Below are 27388 nucleotides of genomic sequence, written 5' to 3'. Positions count from 1 at the left end.
AAGACATGGACAGTCGTCATGAATGCTCCGTCCGACGTGGTGTGATGAAATCACTCCGTGCGACGCGAACCGAGAAGGGACGAGGCGAGGAGAAATAGTGCGTCTCGCGTACGGGAATGGGATGAATGGGTGAAGGGGGTAAGCGGGTAAAAGAAAAGGATGAGCCGCTTTTACCGCGGAGGGTGCATTGGCATAATAGCGGTGGGAGAACAAATGTTATGTTCAGCTGCTGATGTATCAATCTCTTTTATTCTTTTGTGAAATGTGTGGTAGTGGTACTCGACACCACTGTATTAGGAAGTTCAGCGCTTCGTCGAATATGCTCAGGCGCCGACTACTGGTTGTCCATCATCAATAGTATAGGCACCGGATTGATCGATATACTCGCAGTCTTCGAAACGGCAGAGCAATAGAAATGAGGCAAAGCCTCCCTACAACTTCAATTCCCTTACAGCCTCAACATCCACCGTCACAACGCCCTCAATCTCCCCGGCGCTGTGTCCAAACATAAAGTCATACTGGCCCCGATCCACCGCCCACTTTCCCCTCCCCTCATCAAAGTATGCGAAGTCCTTATTCTTGATATCCAACCGCACAGTCTCCTGCGCACCAGCATCAAGAGCCACTTTCTGGAAAGCCACAAGAGTCTTCATCGGATGCTCTACAGCCTTCTCCTTCCTACCCACATACAACTGAACCACCGTAGCACCAGCAACACTTCCCGTATTCTTGACCACAACGCTCGTAGAAAAGTGTCCAGGCGACGACTGCTCAACGCTCGCCTCAGCAAAAGAGAACGTCGTGTACGACAATCCGAACCCAAAGGGGAAATGAATCTTATCCGCAGCGATACGATCGTAGTGTCTGTAGCCCACAAAAACGCCTTCTTCGTACTTGACAGTAAGCTGCCCCGTTTCGTCGCGCGTACCAGGGAAATGGCCATGCGCAGGCGCGTCTTCGATGCGTTTAGGCCATGAAATGGGTAAGTGGCCAGAAGGGTTCACGGCACCAGATATAACATCAGCAATGGCGTTTCCGGCTTCTTGACCCGGGAACCAGGCTTGAATGAGTGCGGAGACGTTGTCGAGCCAGGGAAGGGCGACAGCTACACCGGTCGAGTTTACGACAATGGTTCGCGGGTTTACGGATGCGACGGTTTCGACGAGCTTGTCTTGGGAGCCTTCGCGGGGCAGGTGGAAGCCGACTTGATCTTGGCCTTCGGTTTCCCAGACGGGGGTGTGGCCTGTGAAGACGATGGCTATGTCGCATTCTTCTGCGAGGGCTTTGGCTTCCGCGGCCATGTCGAGATCGTGCTCGGAGGCGTACATGAAGCCTAGTCTGAATCCGGGGAGACCGGCGAGAATGTCTCCTTTTGAGTCGCCCGCGGGCGGCTTGGAGTGGACCTGGATTTCGCAGGGCTTGCCTGCTGTGAATGGGACGCGGAACTCTTTTTCGGGGTTGCCGCCGAAGAGGAAGCCCATGGCATCTGGTGAATTGTGCTTTTGCTCGTAGACGAGCTCGCCGTTTACGTGGACGACTGTGGGGCCGATGCCAGAGCATCCCAAGTAGTGTGAGCCAGATTCGCTGGGAGTAAAGACGGTGGTAAACCTGACTTCGCTGTCCTTGGCACTCTGTTCGAGCAGTGGCGAAAATGCCGCTTCTTTGTAGCCATGCTTTGTCTTGATGGGTTTACTGGTGTTGCCCTGGTTGAAGAGTTCCATTTTCCAACCGTCTTTCCCCTCAAGATCTTTGCAGCCTTTTGACAGGGGTGGGATGAGTCGATACGTGGCGGCTCCCTTGGCGAACTTGAATGCCACGTCGTTTCCGTATGCGGCTTTGAGGCCTTCTTCGGGAGTGATGCGGTAGTGGGCGTTCAACGAAGCACTTCCGCCACCATGGATCAGAGCCTCCTTAGCCAGACCAAACAGCCCGATCGTCTTACCCTTGACCTCTTCCTTCCTGAGCGGCAAGACACCGTCATTCTTTAGTAGAGTAATGCCCTGTCCAGCAACATCCCGAATGAGTTTGCTATGTTTCGGGTCGACGATGGACTGCTCAGGCGGAATCTCCGGGTTCTCGAACGCGCCGACCTTCTCGATAAGATTCAGGACATTTCTCGCTCGCTCAGTGATGGTGGTTTCGGTGACATGGCCCTTCTTGACAGCCTCAAGGACAGCATCGGTACTGCGCCACCTCGTGGGACCAGGCATTTCTAGATCTAAGCCAGCGTTCAGCGAGTCGGCCGTGGAATTGGTACCACCCCAGTCGCTCATGACAAGTCCTTCCCACCCCCATTCACCACGCAAGACTTGCTTGAGCAGGAACTCGTTTGAATCCGCATGCGTTCCGTTGACTTTGTTGTAAGATGTCATCACAGCGAGGGGATTTGCTTCCTTGATGGTGATCTCAAAGGGCTTCATGTAGATTTCCCTCAGCGCACGCTCAGACACAATCTCGTTGACCTTCAGGCGATCCGTCTCCTGCTCGTTGGCTACAAAGTGCTTGATGGTCGCTGCGATACCTTTCTCTTGTAGCCCGCTGACCACATTGGCGGCCATCTTGCCAGCAAGATACGGATCTTCGGAGAAGGATTCAAAGTTGCGGCCACCGAGGGGATGTCTATGGTTGCACATGGTGGGCGCCAGACTGAGGTTTCATTAGCAGTTGATATGCGCGTCGTACATCAGCAGACATACAGCACTCGCGCACTCTTCGTCTTAGTCTCTTCAGCCAACGCATGGCCTATATGCTTTGCATTCTCAGGATTCCATGTCGCGGCTGAACATACGGCAGCAGGGAAACATGCAGCTCGCGTTCCTCCTGTGAACACTTCGCCACGTGCACCGTTCGGTCCATCGCTAGTCTACTGCGCGTCAGTCACTGTAAAGTAAGTCCAAAGTTGCAGAGCAAAGTCCTACCTTGATAGCAGGGACGCCCTTATCCGGTACAGGTACAGTTTCCCAAAAGTCCTTCCCAGCAAGCAGCGATATCTTCTCTTCCAGCGTCAGAGACTGGAGGACAGTCTCAACTTTCGAACCCATCTCAGCAGTGTCGTAGAGGAGCAATTGCCCAAGAAAACTCAACAAAGGTGTGAAATGTACCACGCGCTACCGTCTATTCGCCCGTAGTGACAGATATACTCAACAAAAAGGACCTTGCAACAAAAAGGGTATCACCGCTCTACACATCCCCCCTCCACCGCGCACGACCCTCGATATAAGTACTCCAACGCCGCTCCTCCGCGCTCGCCTCCAATCCCACACCGGAATCCTGACCGTCTCTCCGGGAAAAGCACACCATTGTCGACCGCATCGGTGCATCTCGAGACGCTTTCGGGTGGAGAATTGGGGGAACACATTCGCGCATCATTGGCGCGTCTCGAGATCTACCGTAGTGGCACTCGTAAGCGTGCCGAGGTTTTGCCATGGCGGACGGCTTGATCGTGCTCTGATTCGTACCTTTCCCGTTGGCGAGCCGTCGGCAGCGCTTTCGCCGAGGTTTAGCCGCGAGGGTAGGCTCGGAGTTTACCCACAAGACGTCAGATGATACGTGGGATGTCGTTTAAGTACGAACAGGCCTGTGTTGTACGAGTGATGAGTAAACGTTTGAGGTCGGTGAACACACTGGACGTTCGATGGTAGACTGCTGATGGTGTTGCTGGTTGCTGGTAACGCTGCTTGCTGAGTCAGATCTCGATGCGGCAAACTTCCGAGGCTCAAACGGCAGTCGCAGGGGGACCCACGTTGGCTTGGCTGGCGCCGCTGTGGTGCCAGGTGAAGCTTTTTGAGAAAACTATACGTCATGTTGTGTTTCTGATGGCATTGCATTTCTCTACAGCCTCAAAACTTCTCTGCAAGACGACCGTCCGATATCCCACCTAATTCGGCATTTCCAGGTGTTGATTTCTTGTACATTTAACCGCTTTTGAGGCGCACAACATGGCTGTTTCGTCGAAGAAATCTGGGGAAGTCGAGCCCACGGCGAGCCGGCGGCATCCGCTTCAGCGATTTGACTCTCCTTCCAAGGGATTTTCGGGCGCGTTGCACGTAAGTGACAGAGAACATTGGAAAGCGTTAGACAAGGCCAAATGTTGACGAGTATTTGTATTTACAGGTTGCTGGTCTGATTAGCTTCTACAGTTCCTTCAAGTTGTATGTCTGACTCCCGCCAACTTTGCAACCAGCTAACATGAGTCCAGCTTGATTGATAACCCAAATGTCTTTGTATGTACAGACCATTCTCGAAAACGTATCTTCACATGCCATAATAGCTGTTGCACACAAAATCTCAATTCTCACCACCCTTCCACCCACGCTCTAACAAACAATCCCAGAACTCATCATTCGGCTGGCACCTCCAATTCCTAACCATAATCGGCCTCTCCCTTTCAACAATAACCTTCCTCTTCGGCCTCATCGCAGACCTGACCTCCACCGCCCTCTCCGCCTCTTCGACGCTCCCCTCAAACCCGCCAGCCGTCGCCCTCTCAGACCACCTATTCCGGCTAAAGAACTACCTCGCGCTCGTAGCAGCGCCGATTGAAGCCACCATCAGCATTCTGTACTGGACGTTGAAGGCTATTGATGGGAAGCTTTTGGTGCAGCCGTATGTTGTCTCATTCTCACTCTTTATTTTTGAGGGTTGATGTTGTTCCCGTGACGTTCGTTTTTGCTAACGGGAGGTTGATAGGGATATACCGCTACCACCAGCAATCTACGACATAGGATTCCATCTCGTTCCTGCTGTTGTCTTGGCCTTGGATTACATACTACTTTCGCCGCCATGGCCTACCACGCCGATGAATGAGTCTGCGCCTATGATCACACTCGCTCTCTCCACTATCACTGCGTTTACATATTGGATCTGGATTGTAAGATTATCCATTCTCAAAACGCTCAAGTACACTCATCTAACCACACACACCATCTTCTAGGAAATCTGCTTTTTGCAGAATGGCTTCTACCCTTATCCCATCTTTGCGATGCTCACGACGAATCAGCGAATCGGGTTGTTCGTTGTGAGTGGCGTGATTATGTGGGTGGTAGGTGGGTTGTTGAGGGTGCTGTATGCGAGGATTAATGGCTATGAGAGTGTGGAGCATTTGGAGAAGGTACGACGGAACAAGGTCATGGGCGGTAGTGGAAAGTGGGAGTAAGAAAGGAAAGGTACGAAGAGTGGTATATGACTAGATGATGTTATGATGTGTAGGAGGTATGGAAGCATGACATGAGATCGGACGATGTAGACAGGAACATTGCAGGTGGGTATTAGAGTGGCGGTGGAGTCATGGATAAGATCCAGAGGTTATGAGTTACGCGAACGGAAGACAACAAATTCTCTATATTAAACATGTAAAGGAGAAAACAGCTATACTGTACATGCCCACCAGCTTCTTACCAGCAATCACATGCTCGCAGGCAAAGTGCACAGTAGAGTAAGGCATAGAAATGAAAAGAACATGCCTGAGTATCTGTCCAGCGATCCCCATAGCGCGCCTCTCGGAAGATGTCGCAGTAAATGATGTCGTATGTCGCTACTTGTCGCAGCGTATGTAATATATCACCGTGTAGAAAATATGGACCAGAATGAAACGCAGGAAAGTAAGTCGCATGCATAAGTCGGTAGATGGAACGAGCGTGAACAGTCGGGTATCTGCTACAGCACGGTGGCGCCGAGCGTAGGTGTCGCGTTGGGAATGGAATGAGAGCACAGTGTCCAAGCGCTTAGCTTGTAGACGGCGAAGGTGGAGCTGTGATGGTACGTTGGTCATCGTCATCTTGGTCCTGTTGCTGGTAGGCGCTTGCAGTGTTGTAGAGATGGCTGGTGTACTGGAAGGCCTGTTGATCAGGCCCAATGCCGTAGGAGTAGGTGGGATACTGGTAGGCGTTGTTCTGGTGGCCATGAAAGTTACCATAAGCCGTTTGATGGAACGAAGGTAGAACATTCTCCTTGTTATCATACTGGAACGGGTCGTTGAATGGTTTGTAAGAGTTGAATGCAGGTGCAGGAGATGGAGATGCTTGGTGAGTGAAGCCAGATGTAAGATAGTTCATGCCATTGGGCTGCGAGAATGGAACGTCATCCTCGTCTTGGTAAACGTCAAACTGCTTCCGCTTCGGAGCACGGTTGTTGCGGCTATTGTCGTAGCCAGGACGGCCGCGATCATCATCGTATTGGTTGCGGCTGAGAATAGGAAATACGGGCCGCTTGGACTGTCTAGTAGAGCGGCGAGTAGTGTTTGCATCAAGACTGGCGAGTGCAGGTCGCCGACGTACAGGTTGGGGGCTCTCAGTCTTGATCTCGACCTCATCCTCTTCGTCAGACTCCGAGCACGAGATCCTGCGCTGGCGTTTGAAAGATCCCAACGGTGTGAAGATGAGCTCAGTTGCTTCGACTACTTGGGAGTTGAGCTCCAGCTGTTCGACGACAGAGCTGTCCTTCTTTTGGTTCCTCTTGCGCCGCATCTCTGGGGTAGCAGAGTCGAAGATGTCCATGCCAGGCCAGTAGACGCCTTTGAGTTTGGTCGACTCGCTGACAGCCATCGGATCCGCAACCTCAGCAGGTTCATCTTCAATGGCACACGAAGCCGCAGCGTTGTACCGGTATGACCTCCGACGCTGCTCGCTCGGATCGGAGTATTCACTGGAAGTATCATAGTCTGGGTTTGTATAGCTGCGAGAGCTGGCGCGAGACTCTGTAGGCCAGTACTGCATATGAGGTGCGAAGGTATTGCGGTTGCGGAGGACCGGGCCGTGAGGTTGCGGCGTCGGAGAAGGTGACTGCTCTAGCTTGATCATTGTGTGCTGCTGCTCCGACAGGCGTGGATCAAGGAGAGCGCTTGCGGCGGCGCGACGTAGAGGACGTGGCGCGGGGGCCTCGATCTTGACCGGAGGCGTCGGCCGGGCTGCATCAGATGGAGTCAGTATCAGTCTCAAGTACAATCAGATGCAGGAGGTAGATGTACCAGCGGGTCTCGCGCGGGTACGGCGTTTGTCCTTCTGGTTCATCCGGTCCGACATAAGCTCTTCGACAGCCCATTCGGCATACCACTGGTCGTACGTCTCAATGAGCCGGCGGGATGCATCCTCGTTGGTGGAGCGGACCTTGACCTTGTAGTAGTTGGATAAGTGGCCTTTGCTGGCGATGTGGGTGAGTAGATGCGAGACATCGCTGAAGTTTGGCTTCTTGGGGCAAATGTTGCAGTGCAGCGGAATGTTGGCCATGCCGAAAGCCTGACGAGGCTGCACTGTGTCAAGGTGAAAGCTGCAGTGTGGATGCGGTGTTTGTAAGGAGCGTAAGTGAAACAAGCACAAGAGCAGCGCAGTAGTGAAAGCAAAGAGCGTTGCGAAAGGAGCGGACTGAAGGTGGAGAAGGCGAAGTGACGGTGGGAGAGGTGCTCATGAGAGACCTAGTACAGAGATGGCTGCCGGTCACCGCGGTAGCTCCTAGCCCATTTCCTGAGCGAATAAATGGAAAGCAGGAGAGACGCCAGCACTGGTAAGGAGGAGAGAGGCAGGTGCAGTATCGCAGTGGAGGAATTGCAGCAAGAAGAGGTCTGTTGGTGGTGTTCTAGCAGGCAGAGCACGTGGAGGCTCGGCACTGACGAAAGAGGAAGCCACCCTCACTTTCCTCCCGCTTTGTGTCTCGACGCCTTTGAGAGAGACGCGAGGTATTAGATAGCGGGAATACAGGCTTGAACGAATAATACACAGATACGAATGCAAGTGAATGGTCATGAAATCTACAGGCGCGAGACGACACAACTAGCATTTGTTGATGGCATTCTCGCTTACTTACCTAAGCATCTACGGGTGACTGAGCGAGGCATGCAGCTGCGCGTTGGTTAGTATACGCGTTGAAATGCGAGAGCAGTGGTCACATACTACACAGGGTCTACTTCTTCCAGACCGGGATACTTCAGCAGACTGAGACCAGCAATTCCAAAGACGGTGTGGAAGACGTCAACCATGTCGCCAGGTCGGTCTGCGAGACCACCCAGATCCGGGTCCTATTGTTCATGGTCAGATGGCGATGATGCTGAAGAGAGGACACTACCCACCTGGCACTGCAGGATGAAGCTCGTCAATTTCTGACCGTCTATCCAGTGCAGCTTGTCTAGCATAGCCATGCTGCTCATGACCCACCAGCTGTAGCAGACATCTTCCTTCTTCTCTGGTCGGCCGTTGAGGCCTCCGTTCTTGAGCTGTCGTTCGCTTAGCCAGGCGCCCAACTTTTCTTGGTTGACAAGGTCGAGTCTCCCCGCGATGGTCAGTGCGCCAACACACGTGAACACCTGACCAGAGTGCGACTCGGCCCCGGGGCTGGTACCGTATCCGCCGTCAAAGTTGGCGCACGAGTTGACGTATTGAGCGGCCTTGTCGACATCTACGAGTTCAAGCAGGCCCATGAGAGACAGGGCGTTTAGGGCGCCGTAGAGAAAGCGGGTATCCTGCTCGCCCCACTCATCGCCTGCAAAGGTGCCCGTCTCGCGATCTTGCAAATCGGCGATGACTACCTTTATGAGTAGACTATCACGGCGAAGCTGCAGATGACTTACATTTTGCAATTTTCAGGCGGGCGCCGGGTATGCGCTCTTCAAGCTCACCGAAAGCGTCAAGCGTCGCGAGTATCTGCACGCCACTAACGGTATAGAGCATATGGGCATCATGGCCCGGCGCAGCACCGAGGCCGCCATTATCATGCAGACACGAGATGACAAAGTCGAGGATGGGAGCGCGTGGAAGGGCGTCTGGGCGGCCCAGGAGATGCAGGGCCGTCAGTCCCCAGTAGAGGCCGTTGAGGCGCAGATGTTCGGTGAGCCAGTACTCGAGCTCATCTTTGCGCTGCAGCGGGTCAGCGCGGGATTGGATGGCCGGGAGCTTGCGCGGCCGCTGGGACTGGGGACGGGCTACGCACAGTGTCGAGGCTCTGGATGTAGGCGACGTGCCTGTCGACGAAGAGGTGCATCTCGCTGGGCAGGCTGGCCATCCCAGCAGCGCGCCCGGGCCCGGAAACGAGAGACATGTTAGACGGGTGTCAGATGTGGGAGGAGTTGGTGGGAGCTGGCGGCGCGGGAGGGTCTAGTCGAGGCAGCATGGATGGCGCCGACAGGGTCTCATAATTTCTGAAACGAGACTTGGCACATGAAGCATTTCGGTCTGGCAGCCGCGACAGCCTCGCACTCGCAACAATGACGATGCAGAGGGTGCTCCTGTGCAGCGTCGATAGTCTGCCGTCGATAGTCCGTCGCCTGGCGGTGAGCACACATGCATGTTACTTAGGTAGACCGCACTACGCCCGCCGTGGACGGCCGTTTGCGATAGCGCTGGTGGGCCGAATTGGGGGGTGCAGGTGGTGGCAGCGTCGCGCCCTCGTACTGTACCTGGGGCCGTGCACCGTGCTGAAGTCGTTGCCGCCATCCTCTCGCAGCCCTTGGTGCCCTTTGCTCTTGATTGCAGCAGAGCCTGTCTGTGCCTTGGGCCCCTCCATCGCACTCACCACAGAGACACGTGAATTGTGTCCTTTTGCTGACCAAGGCGCCGCTCACCGCACTCCACGCAACGGCCGCCCAGCCTGCGCTCCACGCTCCACTCGCTCCCTTCACCCCAGCGCCTCTCCCTCGTCGCGGCGCCCCGTAGACCCCTCGAGTCCTGTGTGTGAAAGTGGGTGAGTAATGCCCAACCACGGCGCTGCGACACCTCGCTCGCCGCTGCCACTCGTGCCCTCGCCATGTTGTACCACCGTCAACACTCGCCATAGCGCCGCCGGCCCCTTTCACGTTCCGCAGCGCTTGCTGACCACATCCCAGACGTTGCATGACCGCCTCACCTGCCCGCGACCGCCATACTCGACGACCTCTGTGCCCGCCAAAGACTGCCGTAGCACGCGCTCGGCATCGCCTGTCCTCCCGGCTTGCTGCATGGGAGCAACGTCCTGCCGGCGGTGATATAGACTCGACACCCGCTGCCGACGCTTCGAGGCACGCCCGCAGCCAGCGCCGACCAGGCTCTCACGGTTCGTACCACCCCGCGCGCCGTCTAATACCTCCCGCTGGCTTTCACCCCTCTGCGCCAGCCATGAGTCCGCTGCTGACAGTCATGAAATACAGACTCGTTGACCGCGCAACCGCCCATGTGCCGCAACCACTGAGCCTGCCACCGCTCCCTTCTCTCCACGCGCCGCACCGTCTATTCACACCCTCGCTCGACTGCCTGCACATCGGCGCCCTCGTCCCACCAACACCCATCGAGGTATTGCGGCCCTCGACCTGCACGCTTGGCAGCAGCCATTGCTTTTTAAGGGAGCCGTGCTAAGGAGTCAGTAGCCCTGCGACCCTCCACGGAAAACAATACGAAAGATGCCCAAGTCCTCGACACTGTCGCTGGCTATGCGGGGCAAGCCAAAGAACAAGGACGACGCCAACGGCCCTATGAGCCCCAAGAGTCCGAGGTCGCCAGATATGCCTGAGGACCTCGACTATGCCGCTCCCAATGCCTCGTTTCATAGCATGCCACAGTCACCAGCCTCACCGAAGCCTCGCAAGGACTCCAAGAGCATCTTCTCCAACTTCAGCGCCAACAAATCGTCGTCACGCCTTAACAGCCAGGGGAACTCGATACGGCAGCTTCCTGAACAACAACACTCGCCCAGTCTATACTCCAACGGGCGCAGCGGGGCTTCAACACCAGACCTCGGCCGCCCCGTGCGCACCCCCAACTCGGATGGTATGGCTACAGTAGCCCAGACAAACAGCGTGTCGCTAACTGCCACAGACAACCGCTCCGAGGTTTTACGGACAGGCTCAGGCAACTCCAACGACTCCTCCGATCCCCACGCCGACTCCTCAAAGCGCAACACTATCAAACCGAAGAAGGGCATTCTGAACAGGTCGAAATCCATCAAAGACGGCGAGAGCTCAGGTACCCGTGCAAAACTGAACAAGGCGCCGCCAGGGCAACTGTCACCAGATATTGGAGGTTCGTGGACGACGAATGGTGATGGGCCGCCATTGAAGCCGGCACCCATGGACAAAGGTCAATCTTGGCGAGGCATAGGCAAGCCACGAACACACTCGGCAGATCGTCAGGATAGCTCCAAGCAGATTCCACGGGATGTCGACAATGGGCCACGAAGAGACAAGTCGGAGCAGATATCGCTAGCCTCCAGCTCGTACAACGAGACCAAGGGACACGGCTTCATCTCGAAACTTGGTTCAGGTGCTCGCAACATGGGGGAGAAGATGGACTCTGCCCGCAAGGGCGTATTCGGCAAACTTGGACGAAGCTCAAGCAACCACGAGAGCCAGACGCCGATATCGAATGAACCTTACGTGTGCAAAATCATTCACAAGCCCCTGATCGAACAGACGAGGCTGACACGGATATCGACCCGTTTGGAACAGTCACGCGACAAGACTGAGTTCTGGATGCCAGCTTTACCTTGGCGGTGCATAGAGTAGGTCATGCTTCGATTCGTTCTCCACCTGTGAGGCTAATAACCACTTTAGCTACCTGAACATGCGGGGCTGTGAAGAGGAAGGCTTGTACCGCGTTCCTGGGTCAGCCCAGCAGGTCCGATATTACGAACGCAAATTCGATGAAGGTAGGACTATCTCCTTTATTTCCACGACAATTGCTCACCAAGCCACAGACCGAGACATCGACTTGATCAGCGATCCCAACCTGAACGACCCTAACGTCATCGGCTCACTCTTCAAGAACTGGCTCCGACAACTGCCAGATGAAATCTTTCCAAAAGCGGTCCAGACGGCAATCCAGCAAGAATGCCAGGGCGCCAAGACGACGCCGCAAATGCTCAAGGATGAGCTCTCCAAGCTCCCACCATTTAACTACTACCTATTGTTCGCGATTACCTGCCACATCAGCCTGTTGCACTCATGTTCCGAATTCAACAAGATGAACTACAACAACCTGTGCATCTGTTTCCAGCCGGCTATCAAGATCGACGCCTTTTGCTTCCAATTCCTTATTCTGGACTGGCGAAACTGCTGGCAGGGTTGTTGGACAGAGAAGGACTTTTTGACAGACGAAATCAACTTCCTGAACCATGTACAAGAAGTTGAGTCCCAGCAACAGCAGCAACAACAAGAACAGCAACAGCAGCAACAAGTACAGCACCACCTACAGCAACAACAACAGACTCCATCCAGAAACGGCCCACCTCAAAGCGCTGGGAGAAGCAAAGGCACGAACTCGCCCCAGGTGCCGCCTCCGAAGAAGCCGGCGACGATGCGGAGTCAGTCTACTGACCATGTCAAGTCATCCTCGCGAGGGCTTTCATCTGAGAGGAACGGACGCGCTACACCACCAAACCCTTCACTGGTCTTGTCGGAACCCTCAAACAACCCCGTTTTACGTATGCGGGGCGGCGGCTATAGCGAGCGCGAGACGTCGCCTGAGCGAGTCACGTCGTCTTCAGACAGTCGAGAGGGGGTTCAGCATGCGAGAAGCACACCGCGTGCGCCCCCGTCGGTCAGCACCGAAGCGTCCTCAATCGACCTAGATGAGAATGCCACGCCGACTCAAGCACAACACAGTCGCGGGCCGTCTGAATCGACGCAATTTCGACTGGACTTGCGCGATCCACCGGGCTCCCCCTTCAACATTAAATTTTGACGCGGAAGCTGAGAAGACAGCGGACCATGTGTTGAGCGCCTCTGGATGAGGTGACGATAGAAGAAGGTTGGATTTGACTGCTTGGTTTTCGCATGTTCGCTTCGTCCCGTGTGGGCTGCCACGAGGTCGCGATACCCGTCGTTTGACCACTCTGAGCTCGTGGCAGCAGTATTGCCCGATAATTGTTTAGTAGCCAGCGCTGGAGTTTTGGCCGCGTATTGATTAGCTGCTTATTTAACCCTGCATTCTGCATTATGTTGCATACGGGCGTTGGGAGAGCGGGGCAGGAAGAAGTAGCATTTTGAGCGGGTTCATTTGTATCATATGTGGATATCGTCGCATGGCAGAAAGCGTTTCCATGGCAGTTTCAACGTGTTCAACAATTTCCCTCGTACCAACTGGATCGAGTTGGGACGCATGCCTAGCCCCCGCGCTATTGGAGTAGAACTTGTCGAGGACGGGGCCACCTGGGGCGCCAGCTGGGGTTGGAGCTTGGGGCAATGACGTTTCCCGCGGGTTGCGCTTGCGGCTCGTATGCTTCGCGACCGCCCACCGCCGATCTCACACGTCTCCAGGCGCTGCTTCCTTCTCTCCACACAGAGGGCAATTGACCCTCAGAAGCGACTGCGCAAACGGCTTTTGGCCTGTTTATTACCTCCGTCGACCGCGCTGCTCCTACACTGCATTGCTACCACTCTCTCTGACTGCATCGCCGCCATTGCTACGTCAAAGATAGATATCCTAGAGTACCGCTATCCACCTACTATTATTGTTTACTACCGCATAACTCTCCCGCAATCGTTCAGTCTCTCGACACCATCATGTCTGTAGCACTGTCAACACACCCCAAGTCTTCGGACCGCAAGGTCGTCTACCTGCTGCCATTGACCGACTACGGCGTCCCAGACGTCGCTGGCACTTACATCTACCTGCCTCCCCCCACCAACCCAGCATACTCAATTTGCTTTCAGATCCAGGGTACCAGCTCGATATGTCGCGAGGGCAGTCTCTGGGTGAACATCCCCGCTGAGGGCGAGAAGTTCAAGCGCAGCCAGTACCGCGAGTACAAGTAAGCAGCCTGCCATGCCTCACCCGGTCACATGTCACTGACAATCACGCAGACTGCAGCCCAACTTTACTGGCATGTGTGAGATTGAGATCCCCGTCCACGAGGCCAATGCCTTTTCCTTCTACACGACCTACACACCGCTGCCGCAGTGGTCCTTCACAGACGTTGCGTCGCCTGAACCCACGCGGACGGACACCTACTACATCGACATATGTCCAAATCTCAAGCTGCAGGGCGAGCACTTGCCGGTCGAGGCCGTCTGCATCATCTCTTGCCTGTCCAAATTCATGGGCAACTACCCGACAAACTGGGACAACCACCTGCAGGGCATGAGCCAGCGTGGCTTCAACATGGTGCACTTCACACCCTTGATGATGCGCGGCTCTTCAAACTCGCCATACAGTATTTACAATCAACTGGAGTTCGACAAGGCCATCTTCAAAGAAGGCGAGAAGGACATTGCGAACATGATCCGGAAGATGCAGAACGAGTTCAATCTGCTTGCCATGACCGATGTCGTCTGGAACCACACGGCCAACAACAGCCCATGGCTCGAAGAGCATCCAGAATCTGGTTACAACGTCGACACCGCTCCACACCTGCGATCTGCTTTCGAGCTCGATACAGAGTTGTTGCAGTTCAGCAAAGACCTCCCTAAGCACGGTCTACCTACCACTTTCAACACTGAAGAAGACCTTCTCAAGGTCATGCAAGGTGTCAAGGACCACGTCCTTAGCAAGGTCAAGCTCTGGCAGTTCTACGTCATTGACGTCGAAAGAGACACCAAGGCCATCATGGAGGCTTGGACCTCTGGCCAAGCCAAGTTTGTTGATGGCAGCTTTAGTGAAGCTGGTCTTCGCGGGCTCGATGCTGTCAGGAACTGGCCACTGAAGCAGAAGGCAGACTGGTTGGTCGAGCATGCTCTGCGCGGCGGTGACCGCATGGGCGAGCGCTACCGACGAACAATGGACCCGAACATCGCTGCTAGCCTACTGTGCGCCTTATTCGGTCGCTACGACACTCGTACTAGCAATACGCCCGACGACCGGGCTGCTCAAGGCACCATGACGGCTATGCTCAACGAGGTCAACCTTCCCTTCTACCGCGAGTATGACCAAGACCAAGCAGAGATCATGGAGCAACTCTTCAACCGGACCAAGTACGTCCGAATGGACGCCCATGGTCCTAAGCTTGGTGAAGTCAACGACGCGAACCCACTCATCGAGACCTACTTCACGCGCCTACCACTGAACGAGACCACGAAGAAGCACAACCCCGAAGCTCTCGCGCTGGTGAACAACGGATGGGTATGGGCTGCAGATGCGATGCGAGACAACGCTGGGCCCAAGTCAAGAGCATACCTGCGAAGAGAGGTCATTGTCTGGGGCGACTGCGTCAAGCTCCGATACGGAGATGGCCCAGAGGACAACCCTTTCCTTTGGGATCACATGGCCAAGTACACCCGCCTCATGGCCAAATATTTCCAAGGCTTCCGCATCGACAACTGCCATTCCACTCCTCTGCATCTCGCCGAATACATGCTTGATCAAGCACGTAGCGTCAACTCAAACGTTATGGTCTGCGCCGAGCTCTTCACTGGGTCCGAAGAGATGGATTACAAGTTTTGCATGAAGCTCGGAATCTGCGCCTTGATTCGAGAAGCCATGCAGTCATGGAGTACTCAAGAGCTGAGCAGACTTGTTCACCGTCACGGTGGTGTTCCCATCGGCAGTTTCGAGACCGACGAAGTGCTCAATGCTGCACAGGCGACTGATGGAGCTGACCAGACGAAGCCCATCATCAAGAAGATCAAGCGCAGCCCTGTTCACGCGCTGTTCATGGATTGCACGCACGACAACGAGACGCCAGCTCAGAAGCGCGATGCACGCGACACGCTGCCCAGTGCCGCGCTCGTTGCCATGTGCGACTGCGCGACTGGTAGCGTCTTCGGTTACGACGAGTGCTACCCTGAACTGATTGAGCTGGTGCACGAGAAGAGATTGTATTCCTCTGCAAACTCCACTGGAGGCGAAATCAAAGCACAAGCTGGAGAAGGTGGTATTGGTGGCATCCGCAAGATTATCAACGAGATCCACGTCAAAATGGGCAAGGAGGAGTACAATGAGACCTACATCCACCACGACAACGAGTACATCACCGTCCATCGGGTCAACCCTCACACCAGGAAAGGTTACTTCCTTATTGCGCACACTGCATTCCCCGGCTACGGTAACGGCAATGGAGGCTTCGGCAAGACCAAGCTACCAGGCACTCAAGCAAAGCTTGTCGGCGCCTGGAATCTCGAAGTCGATAACAGTCCCGAGACAAGAGCGCGTATCATCGGCGACGAGACGACACTGCGCGGCTTGCCCAGCAAGACAAACGAACTTCAAGGCGTCAACATCGAGGCTACTGGCGATGATACTACGATTAGTATCCCTGACAAGTTCCCACCGGGCAGTATCGCTCTCTTTGAGACCTGGGTACCCAGTGCAGAGCATGCTGAAGGCCTTGACAAATTCGTCACTAGCGGTGCGCGTTCGGCTTTCAGTGGTGTCAACCTCATCGACCTTAACTACATCCTATACAGATGTGAGGAAGAAGAGAGGGACGCTACAGACCACAAGGACGGAACATACAACGTCCCAGGTCATGGCAACTTGGTATACGCTGGTCTGCAAGGCTGGTGGAGTGTCCTACGCGATATTGTGAACGAAAACAACCTTGGCCACCCACTCTGCAACCATCTGCGTGAGGGTCAATGGGCGCTTGACTACTGCCTTGGTCGCCTTCAAAATATCTCCAAGAAGCCGGAGTACGTCAACATCAAGGGCCCCGCCGAGTGGTTGGAAGCGAAGTTCGATGCCATTCGCAAGGTCCCCAGCTACATGCTTCCGCGCTACTTTGCTCTCGTCATCCAGACTGCATACAACGCTGCAGTCGAGCGAGCCATTGAGCTCATGGGCGAGAACGTCCGCGAGGGTAACCAGTTCCTCAAGAGTCTTGCCCTTGTCAGCTGCCAAGTCACTGGTTACATGAACAGTGCCTCGTTGTGGCCCGAGAAGAGCGTACCCAGCATGGCCGCTGGTCTCCCTCACTTTGCCTACGACTGGGCGCGATGCTGGGGCCGTGACATTACCATTTCAGCCCGTGGCCTTTACATGGGAACTGGCAGATATGCCGACGCCAAGGAGCATATCTTTGCCTTTGCCAGCGTCTTGAAGCATGGCATGGTCCCCAATCTCCTCGGTGGTGGCAAGAACCCACGTTACAACTCCCGTGACTCAGTCTGGTTCTTCCTCCAAAATTGCCAAGATTACTGCAAGATCGTACCTAATGGCATGGAGCTTCTTCAAGAGAAGGTCCAGCGCCGATTCTTGCCGTACGATGACACATGGTTTGCTCACACCGACGAAAAAGCGTACTCTCAGTCCTCCTCTATCGCGGAAGTCATCCAGGAAGCTCTCCAGCGACACGCCTCCGGCATAGAGTTCCGGGAGTATGACGCGGGCCCGAACATTGACAGCCAAATGAAGTCCGAAGGCTTCAACATCAAGATCTGGACAGACTGGGAGACTGGTATGATCTTCGGTGGTAACCAATGGAATTGTGGCACATGGATGGACAAGATGGGTGAAAGTGAAAAGGCCGGCAGCAAGGGTGTCCCTGGTACACCACGAGACGGTGCTCCGGTTGAGATCATCGGCATGCTCTACAGCACAGTACGCTGGTGCGCCGACATGTACGACGCAGGCCAGTTCAAGTACCAGGGCGTCACCCTGGATGATGGCAAGAAGACCGTTACCTACAAGGAGTGGGCCGACCTGATCAAGGCCAACTTTGAACGCTGCTTCTACGTTCCTCGTTCGGCAGAAGAGGACAGCAATTACGACGTCAACTCGAGCATCGTCAACCGTCGTGGTATCTACAAGGACTTGTACCGCTCAGGCAAGGAGTATGAGGACTATCAGCTAAGGCCAAACTTCCCTATTATGATGACGGTTGCACCGGACCTCTGCGATCCTGAGCATGCCTTGTATGCCCTCCAGATGGCCGACAGGGTATTGCTCGGTCCCCAGGGCATGAAGACACTCGACCCCTCTGACCTCAACTACCGTGGCTACTACATCAACAGCGAAGATTCGACTGATTTCGCGACGTCCAAGGGCCGCAACTACCACCAAGGACCCGAGTGGCTCTGGCCCACAGGCTTCTTCCTGCGAGCTCTGCTCAAGTTCGATCTCAAGCGCCGCAAGACGCCCGATGAACGTGTCGAGAGCTACCAACAAGTCACGCGCCGCCTCGCCGGCTGCATGAAGGCTATCCAGGAGTCGCCGTGGGCTGGTCTCACGGAGCTCACCCAGAAGGATGGCGCCTTCTGCGGCGACTCGTGCCCCACGCAAAGTTGGAGTGCTAGCTGCATTATCGACTTGTTCCAGGATGCGCGCGAGTACGAGACGGAGGGGCAGCAATCTTCGTCGTAGGCTGATAAGTTTGGTTTCATGAGCCTCGTTGCGAAGATGAGCTGAAAGCTGTTTCTACGTGGTGCGGTGGTGTAGAGTGGTGAGAGACCTTTTGTTCTAGATACCTAGAGTAGTCTCCTAATCAACCTTGAATTTATATCTCTTCTTCACCATGACCTTTGCGTCTGACAGTACTTCTTTGCATTTCTGCATGCTGCCAATTGGATTGTTGTGGTCAGTAAAATGCTCTCGAAACTTTGTGCACCAGCCCATGTACATGGTTTCTTCCTTGTCTCTGTCTTTTGAAAATATCGATACTCTTCTTTATCCTTCACCTTCTTCACCCATTTGTCTAAACCTTCCTCAAACATCTTCATCCCTCGGCACATATCCCTCAGCCAACCAACTCCATATATTGAGTCCAATCTTGACTCCCTTGGTAACTGGCAACCCAGCATGCCAACTCTCCGCATATCCAGTCCCATCGCTCCGCATATTCTCCCAAAACACGGCATTCCCAGCAATCGGCTTGAAAATAATTCCTTTGCTTAGATCTTCCTTGGGCCTTCCTTCATGCCCAGCACCATTCGCAGAGGCACTCGCATGACCATCCTCCCCACACTCAATAAACCGACACCAACTCTTGTCCTCCGGTCTCTCCAAGCGCGGAAAATGCGTGCCTCCACCCGTGCAATTTGCTTCCAGATACACCATGAAGGAACTAACGCGCCCGCTTTTCTTGGTCGCAGTGCTCCAGTCGTAGTGGTATGTGTAATGGCCTCCTACACCGTATCTCTGGCTCCAGAGTTTCTCGATGAACGTATAAGGCCGCCAGCCCTGGAACACGCGGGCGCGCTCTTCGATGCATTTGACTGTTTGACTGCGGGGTAAGGGTGCCTTTTCCGAGTTGCGGATCGAGGGTTTGAAGGATTCGGTTCCGGAGGTCCATACTGTTGAGGGAGTGAAGTGTGGGTTGCTGTGGTTGTACTGTTAGTCGTGTTCGCTCCATCCACCAGTATGCAGCATCACTATTTCAAGACATGTCCCATAGAACACAGAGTCCCTTTCTATACCGTGGGATATCTCGAAGCAGTAGCAACCAAGAACAGACGTACCTCAAAGCAACAACCTCCTTCCCTTCCTCCTCACCAACAAACCCTTCAATATACACCACCAACGGCTCCCGACTCAGTACATAAACACCCTTGTATGTATGCGCTGCGCAACTCAAATTCCGCTCTGGGATCACCAAATTCTCTAGATTCGCTTTTACATCACCACCACCTCTCGCACCAACGCTGCTGGAAGACACCGCATCGCTACCCGCATTCGAAGTAAGCAACGAGGACAAAGGCGCGCCAGCGAGTATGTATGCTAGCGCAACGAGAAACCCATACTGAAAGACCGACGTTATGGATAGCGAGGACGAATACGAGGTATTGGACGACGACGATGCAGGCGCGGCAGAGGAACGACGCATCGCAAACCCACGTACCCGTGGACGAAATGACAAATGCGCAGGCCCCAAGAACAAAAAAGAATAACCGCAAGCAAATAGCCCAGATGCTCGACAGCGCAAAAAATAAAACACAAGAGAAAAGAGACCGAAAGATTTGTAAAACAGTGACGATGAGAAAGTCTACAAACCCACCCCCTTCAAAAGGAAACAAACCAAGCACAATCCCCCTACCGCCCGCCGCACAGCGCACCACTCCGCCCAAATGATTTCATCCCAATTACCGCTTACCGCTACCAAGGGTCCTTCCTTTTCCGCGGGCGCGCGCCCGCCTAGTCTCATCTCAGGTCTCACGTGTCATGTATGCTTTATCGCGCGGAGTGGACTCTGTGCGTCAGATTAATGCTCGGGACACACGACACGAAACATGGATCACCGCGTGGTACGTGCATAACTTAGGTATTTTACCTGAGCAAAGTGGCACCGTGGGTATATTTTGTTCCGAGAGTTGTTTACCCCTGGCTTAGGTAACTTGCGGGTGAAATCTGGGCTGGGCGCGAAGGAACAGGGATGAGGGGGTTCGGGCGTTAATCTGCGTGCTGGTGCTGTTGGCATGATTCAGGGATGCGCTTGGTTTTGCGGCGGCGGCGATTTGGCATCCAGGGGGTTGGGTCGGAGGGGTCTGTCGCTTTTTTCTGGTAGGTGAGACTGACATCCTGGTTGGAGGTAGAGATCTAGAATGGAGGGGCGGGCTAAGCTACCCCTCATACGTATCTACTTGGATACTTATCCTGTGGTTTGCAAGACTGTTCGTTTTTCAGTTGCTGCGACCAGGACCCAGGTCACCACATGCAAAGCTCTTCAGGTTACCAATGCATAATATTGAAACAATGTCCTCGAATTGCACCTCTATAAACGCCACCCTAATGGTGCACAAAAAGGTATCAAAACAAAGAATACAAAAGGGCAGAGCATGATAACGAAGCTCAGATGAATGAGACTTTGTCGTAATGTCATCAATCTCTCTTGAAAATAAAAGAACAAGCAGTTGGTATCCCAGAATCTACGCACACACACACACCCAAGGAAGAAGAACACTCGCTCGCATGCTGGGACCAAAGTCGTCACCTCGTGGGGTTTGGCATCCTGTCTGCCTTCTCAAATTATTCCAGAATACAAAGACTCTGGATGTCAAAAACATGCCGTGGCATATGGTTTGCGCAATAGTGGTATCCTCTGGTCTCTACTGGACGTGAAGAATCCTTCTGTTTGTTCGGGGTTGATCGGCAATGTTTCTCTGCCCTGTTTCGATATGCTGACTTCGCTCATGTGAACGGACCGTAAGTATTTGTGTAGATCGGCGGTGAGATTACTGTTTTCCACTGTTTTCTCGTTCATGCTGCTCGGCAACTTCACGCGCGTAGAACTCGACTAGCATCGTTCCATACGCCTCCATCTCTTCTAAAGGTACGGCGAGGCGGAAGTCGTTTAATAGCAGGAATTGCAACTCCAGGTGGTTCAGTTCGACCAAGGGGAGACCGCCGACCTTGAACCGGTTAGCATGCGTTTTCATAATGTTTATCGGCCGGCACATACCTTTGCGTATCTCGAGTTGGTATAGAAGACGTCGGAGAAGAATTTGCTAGCGCATGTAACGCCGGCTATGACGAGACGATGTATGTTGAAGCTGTCAACAACAAAGAAGTGGGATAGATTTAACGCATCCGCGCTGAGATCTTGTTGCGGTGGCGAAGGCGGCTGTGTATTGTCCCCTGGCGTTTGCGATGGCTTACCCAAGGAGCCTGACGGAGGAGGGGTCGCTGCCTGAGCGGAAGCTGATGCAGGTCGTGCGTTTTCTGCCGGGGCCGGAGTTGCTGACATTGTAGACTTTGAGTGTTCCACAGACTGCTCATTAGCCTTGCGAAGACCAGATATAGGGCCAGCATTTACCCTCTCTGTCATTCTGTCGAAGTAGACGAGTAAACTCAAGAAGACCTCGTACGTGGTCGGGCAGTATTTGTGAATTCTACTCAGATAGCTGAGGATTGAGATGCTGGGGACATTCTTGCCGTGGAAGGCCAGGACGCTGGTGGTCTGTTGGCTCAACCCCGCTGTGCCATCAGATGGGGGGATCTGGCGGTGTAGATGGTCATGCTGGCGATCGTTGGTTGTTGTAATCTTGGTTAAGAGTCCGGCAACCATTTCGATTATATCTGAGACAGGCATCTCGCTGATTTCATATTGAGGCCCAACCTCTGCGGGGTCTCGTCGCTGCCGCCGTGCGTGCGAGCGCGACTGAGAGAAGGGACTGGACTCATCGATGGCAAAACTCTGGATGTGTGACAGGCTCTTAACTTTGATGCGCGTAGGAGAAGCTTCCGGCGATCGTAGGGACTGTGCTGGGGAAGGCTGGGGAACGGTTCGCGTGTTTGCGACGGCGGGGTCTGTGCCCGAAGGCGTTGGCTGCTGCGAGCGGGGGCGGAAAGTAGGACTGGGCGGTGTCGGTACTGCTTGGTCAGCAGCGGGTGCGGTGGAGTTTGGCTCTGAGCTGTTGTGCTGCTGCGATCGCTGGCTTGGTGTTGAGCTCGACTGCGGGGCTCCCGAATCCGCCATGGGAACATCAGCAGACGAAGCTACTGGCCGCGGCGCATTGGCGCTCGAAGACGGCGACGGGCGTACGGGCGTGTGATGGCCGGCAGGAGACTCTTGCGCCTGGTGCGTACTGCCGCCGCCAAACATGTTGGTGTGAAAGTGGTTCCCACCGAAGTCGCTCACCAGAAGCGAAGTCATTCCGCGCGAAGCCAGGCGGTGCAGGTGTCTGGGGTTCACGATAGTCCTGAGCGGGAGGCAGGCGCGACACAAGGGCTGTGCTGGGTGCACCAAGGAGCGTGGTTCGCGGGCGCAGTGGATCGGTGAGAGGCGTCGGTCGTGTTGTTGAGCCTTATCGCAGAGAGCCCGAACTTGGACGCAGCTTAAAGGGGCGCAGATACCGCGTGCGAGCCTGCTCTACTCTGCCGTACCCAAAGCAAATTGGACGGCACGCGTCGTGTCAAGGTGAAGGGCAAGATGCGCGCCGAGTCGGGGCCCAGCGTGGTGAGTGATGAGGTGTTGTTGGAGAAAGGCGTGGGGACCGGACGTCACAGACCAACGACTGGCGAGATCAACGAGACCCTGGCCGCAATTCACCTGCACAGTCCCAGACGCATGTGACGACACTGTGCAGCCACCAAGAGCCGTTTCAGCACTCGATGCATCCAACTAGATAAACACAAGATGGTAATTCTGCCACCTCGGCACGTCGCGCCACGTAAAACGCTGCACAAACCAGACGAGAGGAGCCAAGAAAAGGCCGGTGACGAATGGGGCAATGCTGACAGTTGATTGGCCCGTGGCTGTGGTCCCATCCCACGCCCGTGGCCCAAGTTCCTGTGTAGATGGTGCTAGCTAACTTGCTTTCTTTTATTTCATACAGCTCGTTCAGGTATCATGTCATGGATAGTCCTACTGCTTGCCTGGCCCCTCGTAGTTCTGGTCTGGCAGGTATAGATGCCTCTGCGCACCCTTGCCTGTGAGCACCACCATGCGAATCACACCGCCCGAGCTGCCGTCCCACTTGATGGCTTCTGAGAGTGCGCCCTTGACGAACTTGATGCCTTCCTCCTCGCTCATCTTCTCCTTCCAGTTCGCGTCGCAGTATCCGTAGATGTACGTCGAACCCGAGCCACCAATCGCGTATGATTGCTTGTGCAGGGAGCCGCCGAGAGGGATCGAGTATACTTGGCCGCCGTGTCGGTGGTCCCAGCCGGCAATGATGAGTCCAGCGCTGCATGTACGTCAGTGACTGATGGTCGCGCAGCCGTGGCTTACTCACGAGAGTTGGTCCTTGTTTGAGTAGCACAGTTCTTGGAAGATGGCTGCCGCCGTCTGCGTCGTGGGTGGCTCGTCGTTGGTGGTACCGTACATGCCGAGGTGGTATTGGACAATGTCCGCGACGGCCTGTGTGTCTGCTGCGGATCCAGATCTGCAACACCAGATGGTGTCGTGGACTTGTGTGAGCTTGTCGGTGACTCGGTTCGCGATGTAGGCTCCGGTCGTTGTTCTGCTGTCGGCGGCTAATATGACACCGTCCTTGAAGTTGATGGCCATGCTGAGTACTGTTAGAGACTGAGAGGCGGCGGTTGAGGAAAGACAAACATGGATGTTCCGAGGCTACAATGGTTGTTAGTAATCTTGCAGCGCTCTGATAAGTATTGTAGCTTACTTGACCTCACCCTTCTTGAGGTGGTTCATGTCGACGTGAATGCCATCTGCGCGGTGTGAGCTTCCGTAGTCGACCTGTTTGTAGCGGCGAATGTACCTTCTCCCAACATGCCCGTTGACATCATCATTGCGAAGTGAGCTGGTAGGTGAGGCAGAAAGAAGTTCCGGGGGGACGATAGGTGGGAGCGGCGTATGGGGCGGGCGAGAGAAGCTGTGGGGTGGGTTGTTGCTATAGTGGTGGTGCAGGCAGCTCGACTCTACGCGGCTGATATTCCTTGGCGTTACGCTACTGGTCTTAGTGGCCGGCTGCACCATGCGACACCCTCGAGGGCTCGCGTTCAGGCAATTGCGCGCTGGAACCTCAACTGCCTTATCGCGACTGTCGCTCCGAATGGTTGAGTCTTCTATTCCTTCTCGCTCTCCCTCACCTAGGCAGCTGTTCCCACGAAGTCGCTCGGCCCCTGAACCCAGATCAATCCTACGCCCCACCGATCCCGAAGTGCGACCAGGGAGCATGGCTTCGGCTCTCGACACCTTCATCTCCTACTTGAAAGTGCCGATTCTAGCGTCCTCTGGTGTCGCCGCGCTGCTCAGTGGCCTCCTCTACTTCAAACAAAAGTACGTCATCCTTGCAATCCCCATCTTGGGTCTGGCTAACTCTGGCAGTGAAATCATATACCCCCGAGCCTTCCCTCCTGACGCCCGCACCAACGTCCCCAGGCCTTCCCAGTTCGCCATAACAGACTATGAGGAGCTGTTCATCCCCACACCCGATGGCGAATCTCTGAGCGCCTTCTTCATCCGAGCCAACAAGCAGCATGCGCGCAACGTAACGGTCCTCATGTTCCACGGTAACGCTGGCAACATTGGCTACCGACTTCCCATCGCAAAGATACTCGAGAACGAACTCCGGTGCAATGTGTTGATGTTGCAATACCGCGGCTACGGTCTATCCTCTGGCAATCCCAACGAAAAGGGGCTCATGATCGATGCGCAGACTGGCTTGGATTACATCCGGCAGAGACACGAACTTCGGGACACCAAGATTGTCGTCTACGGTCAAAGTATTGGCGGTGCAGTTGCCGTCGGATTGGCTGCTCGTAACCAGAGGGAAGGCGACATCTCCGGCATCATCCTGGAGAACACCTTTACTTCGATCAAGAAACTCATACCGACGTGGGTACCTTCAATCGGCTGTACATACCATCACTAACTTGGAGTAGTGCCTTCCCTCCCGCCCGCTTCCTGACTCCGCTCTGCCACCAGATCTGGCCGACTGAAGAGACACTTCCCAAGATTTCCAAGATACCTATCCTGTTTCTCAGCGGTCTCAAGGATGAAATCATCCCGTAAGCCGCGTACTCCCATAGACATGGTGTTCCGGTTGGGGTTTTTTGCTAACTGTTCAACAGACCTTCGCATATGACCAAGTTGTTCGACGTCTGCAAAGCGCCAAAAGTCTGGAAGGAGCTACCCAACGGAAGCCACAACGACACCGTCGCAGAACCGCGCTACTTCCAGTACATCGAAGAGTTCCTCAGCGAATTTGTAGCCCGTTGAAGCTTTCGCTGGATACCCATTAGTTGTTGGAGGGTTGACAAATATGCTGAGCCAGCCCCACGCTACTGCTTCACTTGAATAGCGCGAACTACAGGCTGTGCGCAGACAGGGGAATGGCCAAGTGCAAGCATTCGATATGTCACTGGGATTTTGCTATTGGAGGGATATCCGATTGGGTTCCGTGGTTTATACCCTCATTGGCTTTTGTTCCGAGACGTGCATTAGAGGTGTGCGGTTTGTGTCGACTGCGCAGGCAGCATGTCTACGCGCTGTGAGCATGAGCATCTCGGAGCAGCCGACGTGTACTTTGCATCTTCCAGCGTTCTGAAACGCAGGTGCATGTGCGCATATCCCCTGAAGCTGACCTTTTTGCGCCGACACTGCTACGAAAATGTACTTTGGGTGGCAAAATGGCACCACATAGTTTCGAGATTGGGTCGCCGTGCAGGGCTCGCGAATGTACCTAGGTAGAGATCGCGATCGTATGCATGACCCTGCAGCAACGTGTGCATCTCCGTAAGCTAGTTGTGATTTGTGTTTACAAGCCGTGTCAGCTGTTCTTAGACTATTCATGACGGAGCAATTGATTTTTGCGCTCGCAAGGATCCAGCTTTACCGACCACGTGCAAGACCCGAGATGTGGGGTGATGACGGATCGCCAGGGGCGAGGCACATGTGTCCTAGGCGGTTTATCGGTACAAGATTTCTTGACACAGGGGATACATTATTGAAGGATCATCCTTCACAGCCTCAGTCGCTTCGTTGCTGCATGCTACGCGATGCAATGCGTAACGAGTGGCCACGGGGACGACGTTATTCGGACCTACCGCCTGTATCCGACGTGTACTCGCGACAGAGCTGCTATGCACCACGCACTTGGAGCCCCGCAAGGTTCCAGCCGGGTTCTTGAATACGAAGAGGCTCCATGTACGGTAGTGCCAACGTCCGCGTTTGCGACCGGCCGCTGATTCGATGGTGACGGATCTGTGCTGGACCCTGCAACGGATGCTACCAGCGCCACTGCGGTAATGTGGGCAGTATCGCGAAGGCTTAACATTTCCCATGCTGCTTGCGACCGGAAATGCATGCATCGGCTGCACGGAACATGGCAATTTTAGCATGGCAATCTTGCATTAGGCCGAAGTTCTGTCCCATCTCAGCATTCGTAGCTACCCAGCCGATGCGAGCAAGACAACAACTCTCCAAGTGAGCAGACGTCAGTTGAGATGAATTGAATAAGCTCATGATCTGCGGATCTATTCTTGTAACGCCACCGTCATTCTTGCACCCCGGCGGACGGGACAGACGTTCGATTCATTGCTCGCCCGGGTGTCGATCATGACCACGCGGGAACAAGTGTGGTGGCTGTGCTGTGGCGGAAGATCACTGTCATGGAGCGGTCACTCCGACTGTGGCGAACCGGCCTCACTCGCAGGCCAGAACCACTTTGCATGTTTGAGCAAACGGTTTTCGGGCCATTCATTTCAGCCGTCTGCCGAGCAGCGTGCCGAACCAAACCAAGTGCAGACTTGTCAAGCTTTGGCTTGCGCCGGCGTGTTCGCGTTCATGGAAGCGAACGCTGTCATCTCGAGGCCCACCGTCCAGGCGCTGTGGCGCTAGGCCTGTATAGGTCCCACAGCCATAGCTGCCCGCTCCATCTTTCTTCCATCCTCGTTTCGACGCACTCCCGCCGCAGGGTCACCAGGGGAGTACCACCGCCGAGCCAGCCTACCACCACTCAACAACGCCGCAAGATGCTTTTACCGGGTCCCCTGTCAGCTCCCTGGGCTGGCTCCATGCCTGGTCATTATCGTGACGCCCTAATCACGTCCACGCGGCATCCATGGCTTCACCCTGCTTCCTAGAGGGCCGGAGTCTTCTGGGCGGCTCAGTTCGTGCATGTCGCGTCTGCTCCACTATCCATACAGCCTCCTCGATTGGTCCG

The 27388-nt window shown here is 54.6% G+C and overlaps 9 protein-coding genes across 9 annotated transcripts; 4 read left to right on the top strand and 5 right to left on the bottom strand.

Moving 5' to 3' along the window:
* Positions 1-431: 431 nt before the first annotated feature.
* On the bottom strand, positions 432-3041 carry J4E84_007709 (uncharacterized protein; the record flags this gene model as incomplete). Its single annotated transcript, XM_049390291.1, has 3 exons — positions 432-2646; positions 2697-2863; positions 2919-3041. The coding sequence occupies 3 exons, from the start codon at positions 3039-3041 to the stop codon at positions 432-434; spliced, it is 2505 nt and encodes an 834-aa protein (XP_049242144.1).
* Positions 3042-3938: 897 nt separating this feature from the next.
* J4E84_007708 (uncharacterized protein) lies at positions 3939-5155 on the top strand (the record flags this gene model as incomplete). The annotated part of the gene is made up of 6 exons (XM_049390290.1): positions 3939-4046; positions 4114-4151; positions 4199-4223; positions 4334-4605; positions 4690-4870; positions 4934-5155. 6 exons carry the CDS (start codon positions 3939-3941, stop codon positions 5153-5155), a joined length of 846 nt encoding a protein of 281 aa, XP_049242143.1.
* A 568-nt stretch (positions 5156-5723) lies between these two features.
* J4E84_007707 (uncharacterized protein) lies at positions 5724-7223 on the bottom strand (the record flags this gene model as incomplete). The annotated part of the gene is made up of 2 exons (XM_049390289.1): positions 5724-6904; positions 6965-7223. 2 exons carry the CDS (start codon positions 7221-7223, stop codon positions 5724-5726), a joined length of 1440 nt encoding a protein of 479 aa, XP_049242142.1.
* Positions 7224-7882: 659 nt separating this feature from the next.
* Positions 7883-9024, bottom strand: J4E84_007706 (uncharacterized protein; the record flags this gene model as incomplete). Its single annotated transcript, XM_049390288.1, has 4 exons — positions 7883-8008; positions 8060-8511; positions 8558-8843; positions 8917-9024. 4 exons carry the CDS (start codon positions 9022-9024, stop codon positions 7883-7885), a joined length of 972 nt encoding a protein of 323 aa, XP_049242141.1.
* Positions 9025-10357: 1333 nt separating this feature from the next.
* J4E84_007705 (uncharacterized protein) lies at positions 10358-12635 on the top strand (the record flags this gene model as incomplete). The annotated part of the gene is made up of 2 exons (XM_049390287.1): positions 10358-11454; positions 11507-12635. The coding sequence occupies 2 exons, from the start codon at positions 10358-10360 to the stop codon at positions 12633-12635; spliced, it is 2226 nt and encodes a 741-aa protein (XP_049242140.1).
* An 821-nt stretch (positions 12636-13456) lies between these two features.
* Positions 13457-18188, top strand: J4E84_007704 (uncharacterized protein; the record flags this gene model as incomplete). The annotated part of the gene is made up of 2 exons (XM_049390286.1): positions 13457-13704; positions 13757-18188. The coding sequence occupies 2 exons, from the start codon at positions 13457-13459 to the stop codon at positions 18186-18188; spliced, it is 4680 nt and encodes a 1559-aa protein (XP_049242139.1).
* A 2804-nt stretch (positions 18189-20992) lies between these two features.
* On the bottom strand, positions 20993-22362 carry J4E84_007703 (uncharacterized protein; the record flags this gene model as incomplete). Its single annotated transcript, XM_049390285.1, has 2 exons — positions 20993-21169; positions 21220-22362. 2 exons carry the CDS (start codon positions 22360-22362, stop codon positions 20993-20995), a joined length of 1320 nt encoding a protein of 439 aa, XP_049242138.1.
* Positions 22363-23124: 762 nt separating this feature from the next.
* PRE3 (Proteasome subunit beta type-1) lies at positions 23125-24011 on the bottom strand (the record flags this gene model as incomplete). The annotated part of the gene is made up of 4 exons (XM_049390284.1): positions 23125-23446; positions 23495-23770; positions 23885-23930; positions 23981-24011. 4 exons carry the CDS (start codon positions 24009-24011, stop codon positions 23125-23127), a joined length of 675 nt encoding a protein of 224 aa, XP_049242137.1.
* Positions 24012-24274: 263 nt separating this feature from the next.
* On the top strand, positions 24275-25443 carry J4E84_007701 (uncharacterized protein; the record flags this gene model as incomplete). The annotated part of the gene is made up of 4 exons (XM_049390283.1): positions 24275-24501; positions 24550-25059; positions 25107-25232; positions 25296-25443. The coding sequence occupies 4 exons, from the start codon at positions 24275-24277 to the stop codon at positions 25441-25443; spliced, it is 1011 nt and encodes a 336-aa protein (XP_049242136.1).
* Positions 25444-27388: the final 1945 nt, after the last annotated feature.

The sequence above is a fragment of the Alternaria hordeiaustralica genome, assembly GCF_023758085.1.
Source record: "Alternaria hordeiaustralica strain BMP 2776 chromosome Unknown scaffold_17, whole genome shotgun sequence".
NCBI lineage: Eukaryota > Fungi > Ascomycota > Dothideomycetes > Pleosporales > Pleosporaceae > Alternaria > Alternaria hordeiaustralica.
The sequence above is the reverse complement of the archived record's forward strand: the minus strand, read 5'-3'. Positions and strand labels throughout refer to the sequence as shown.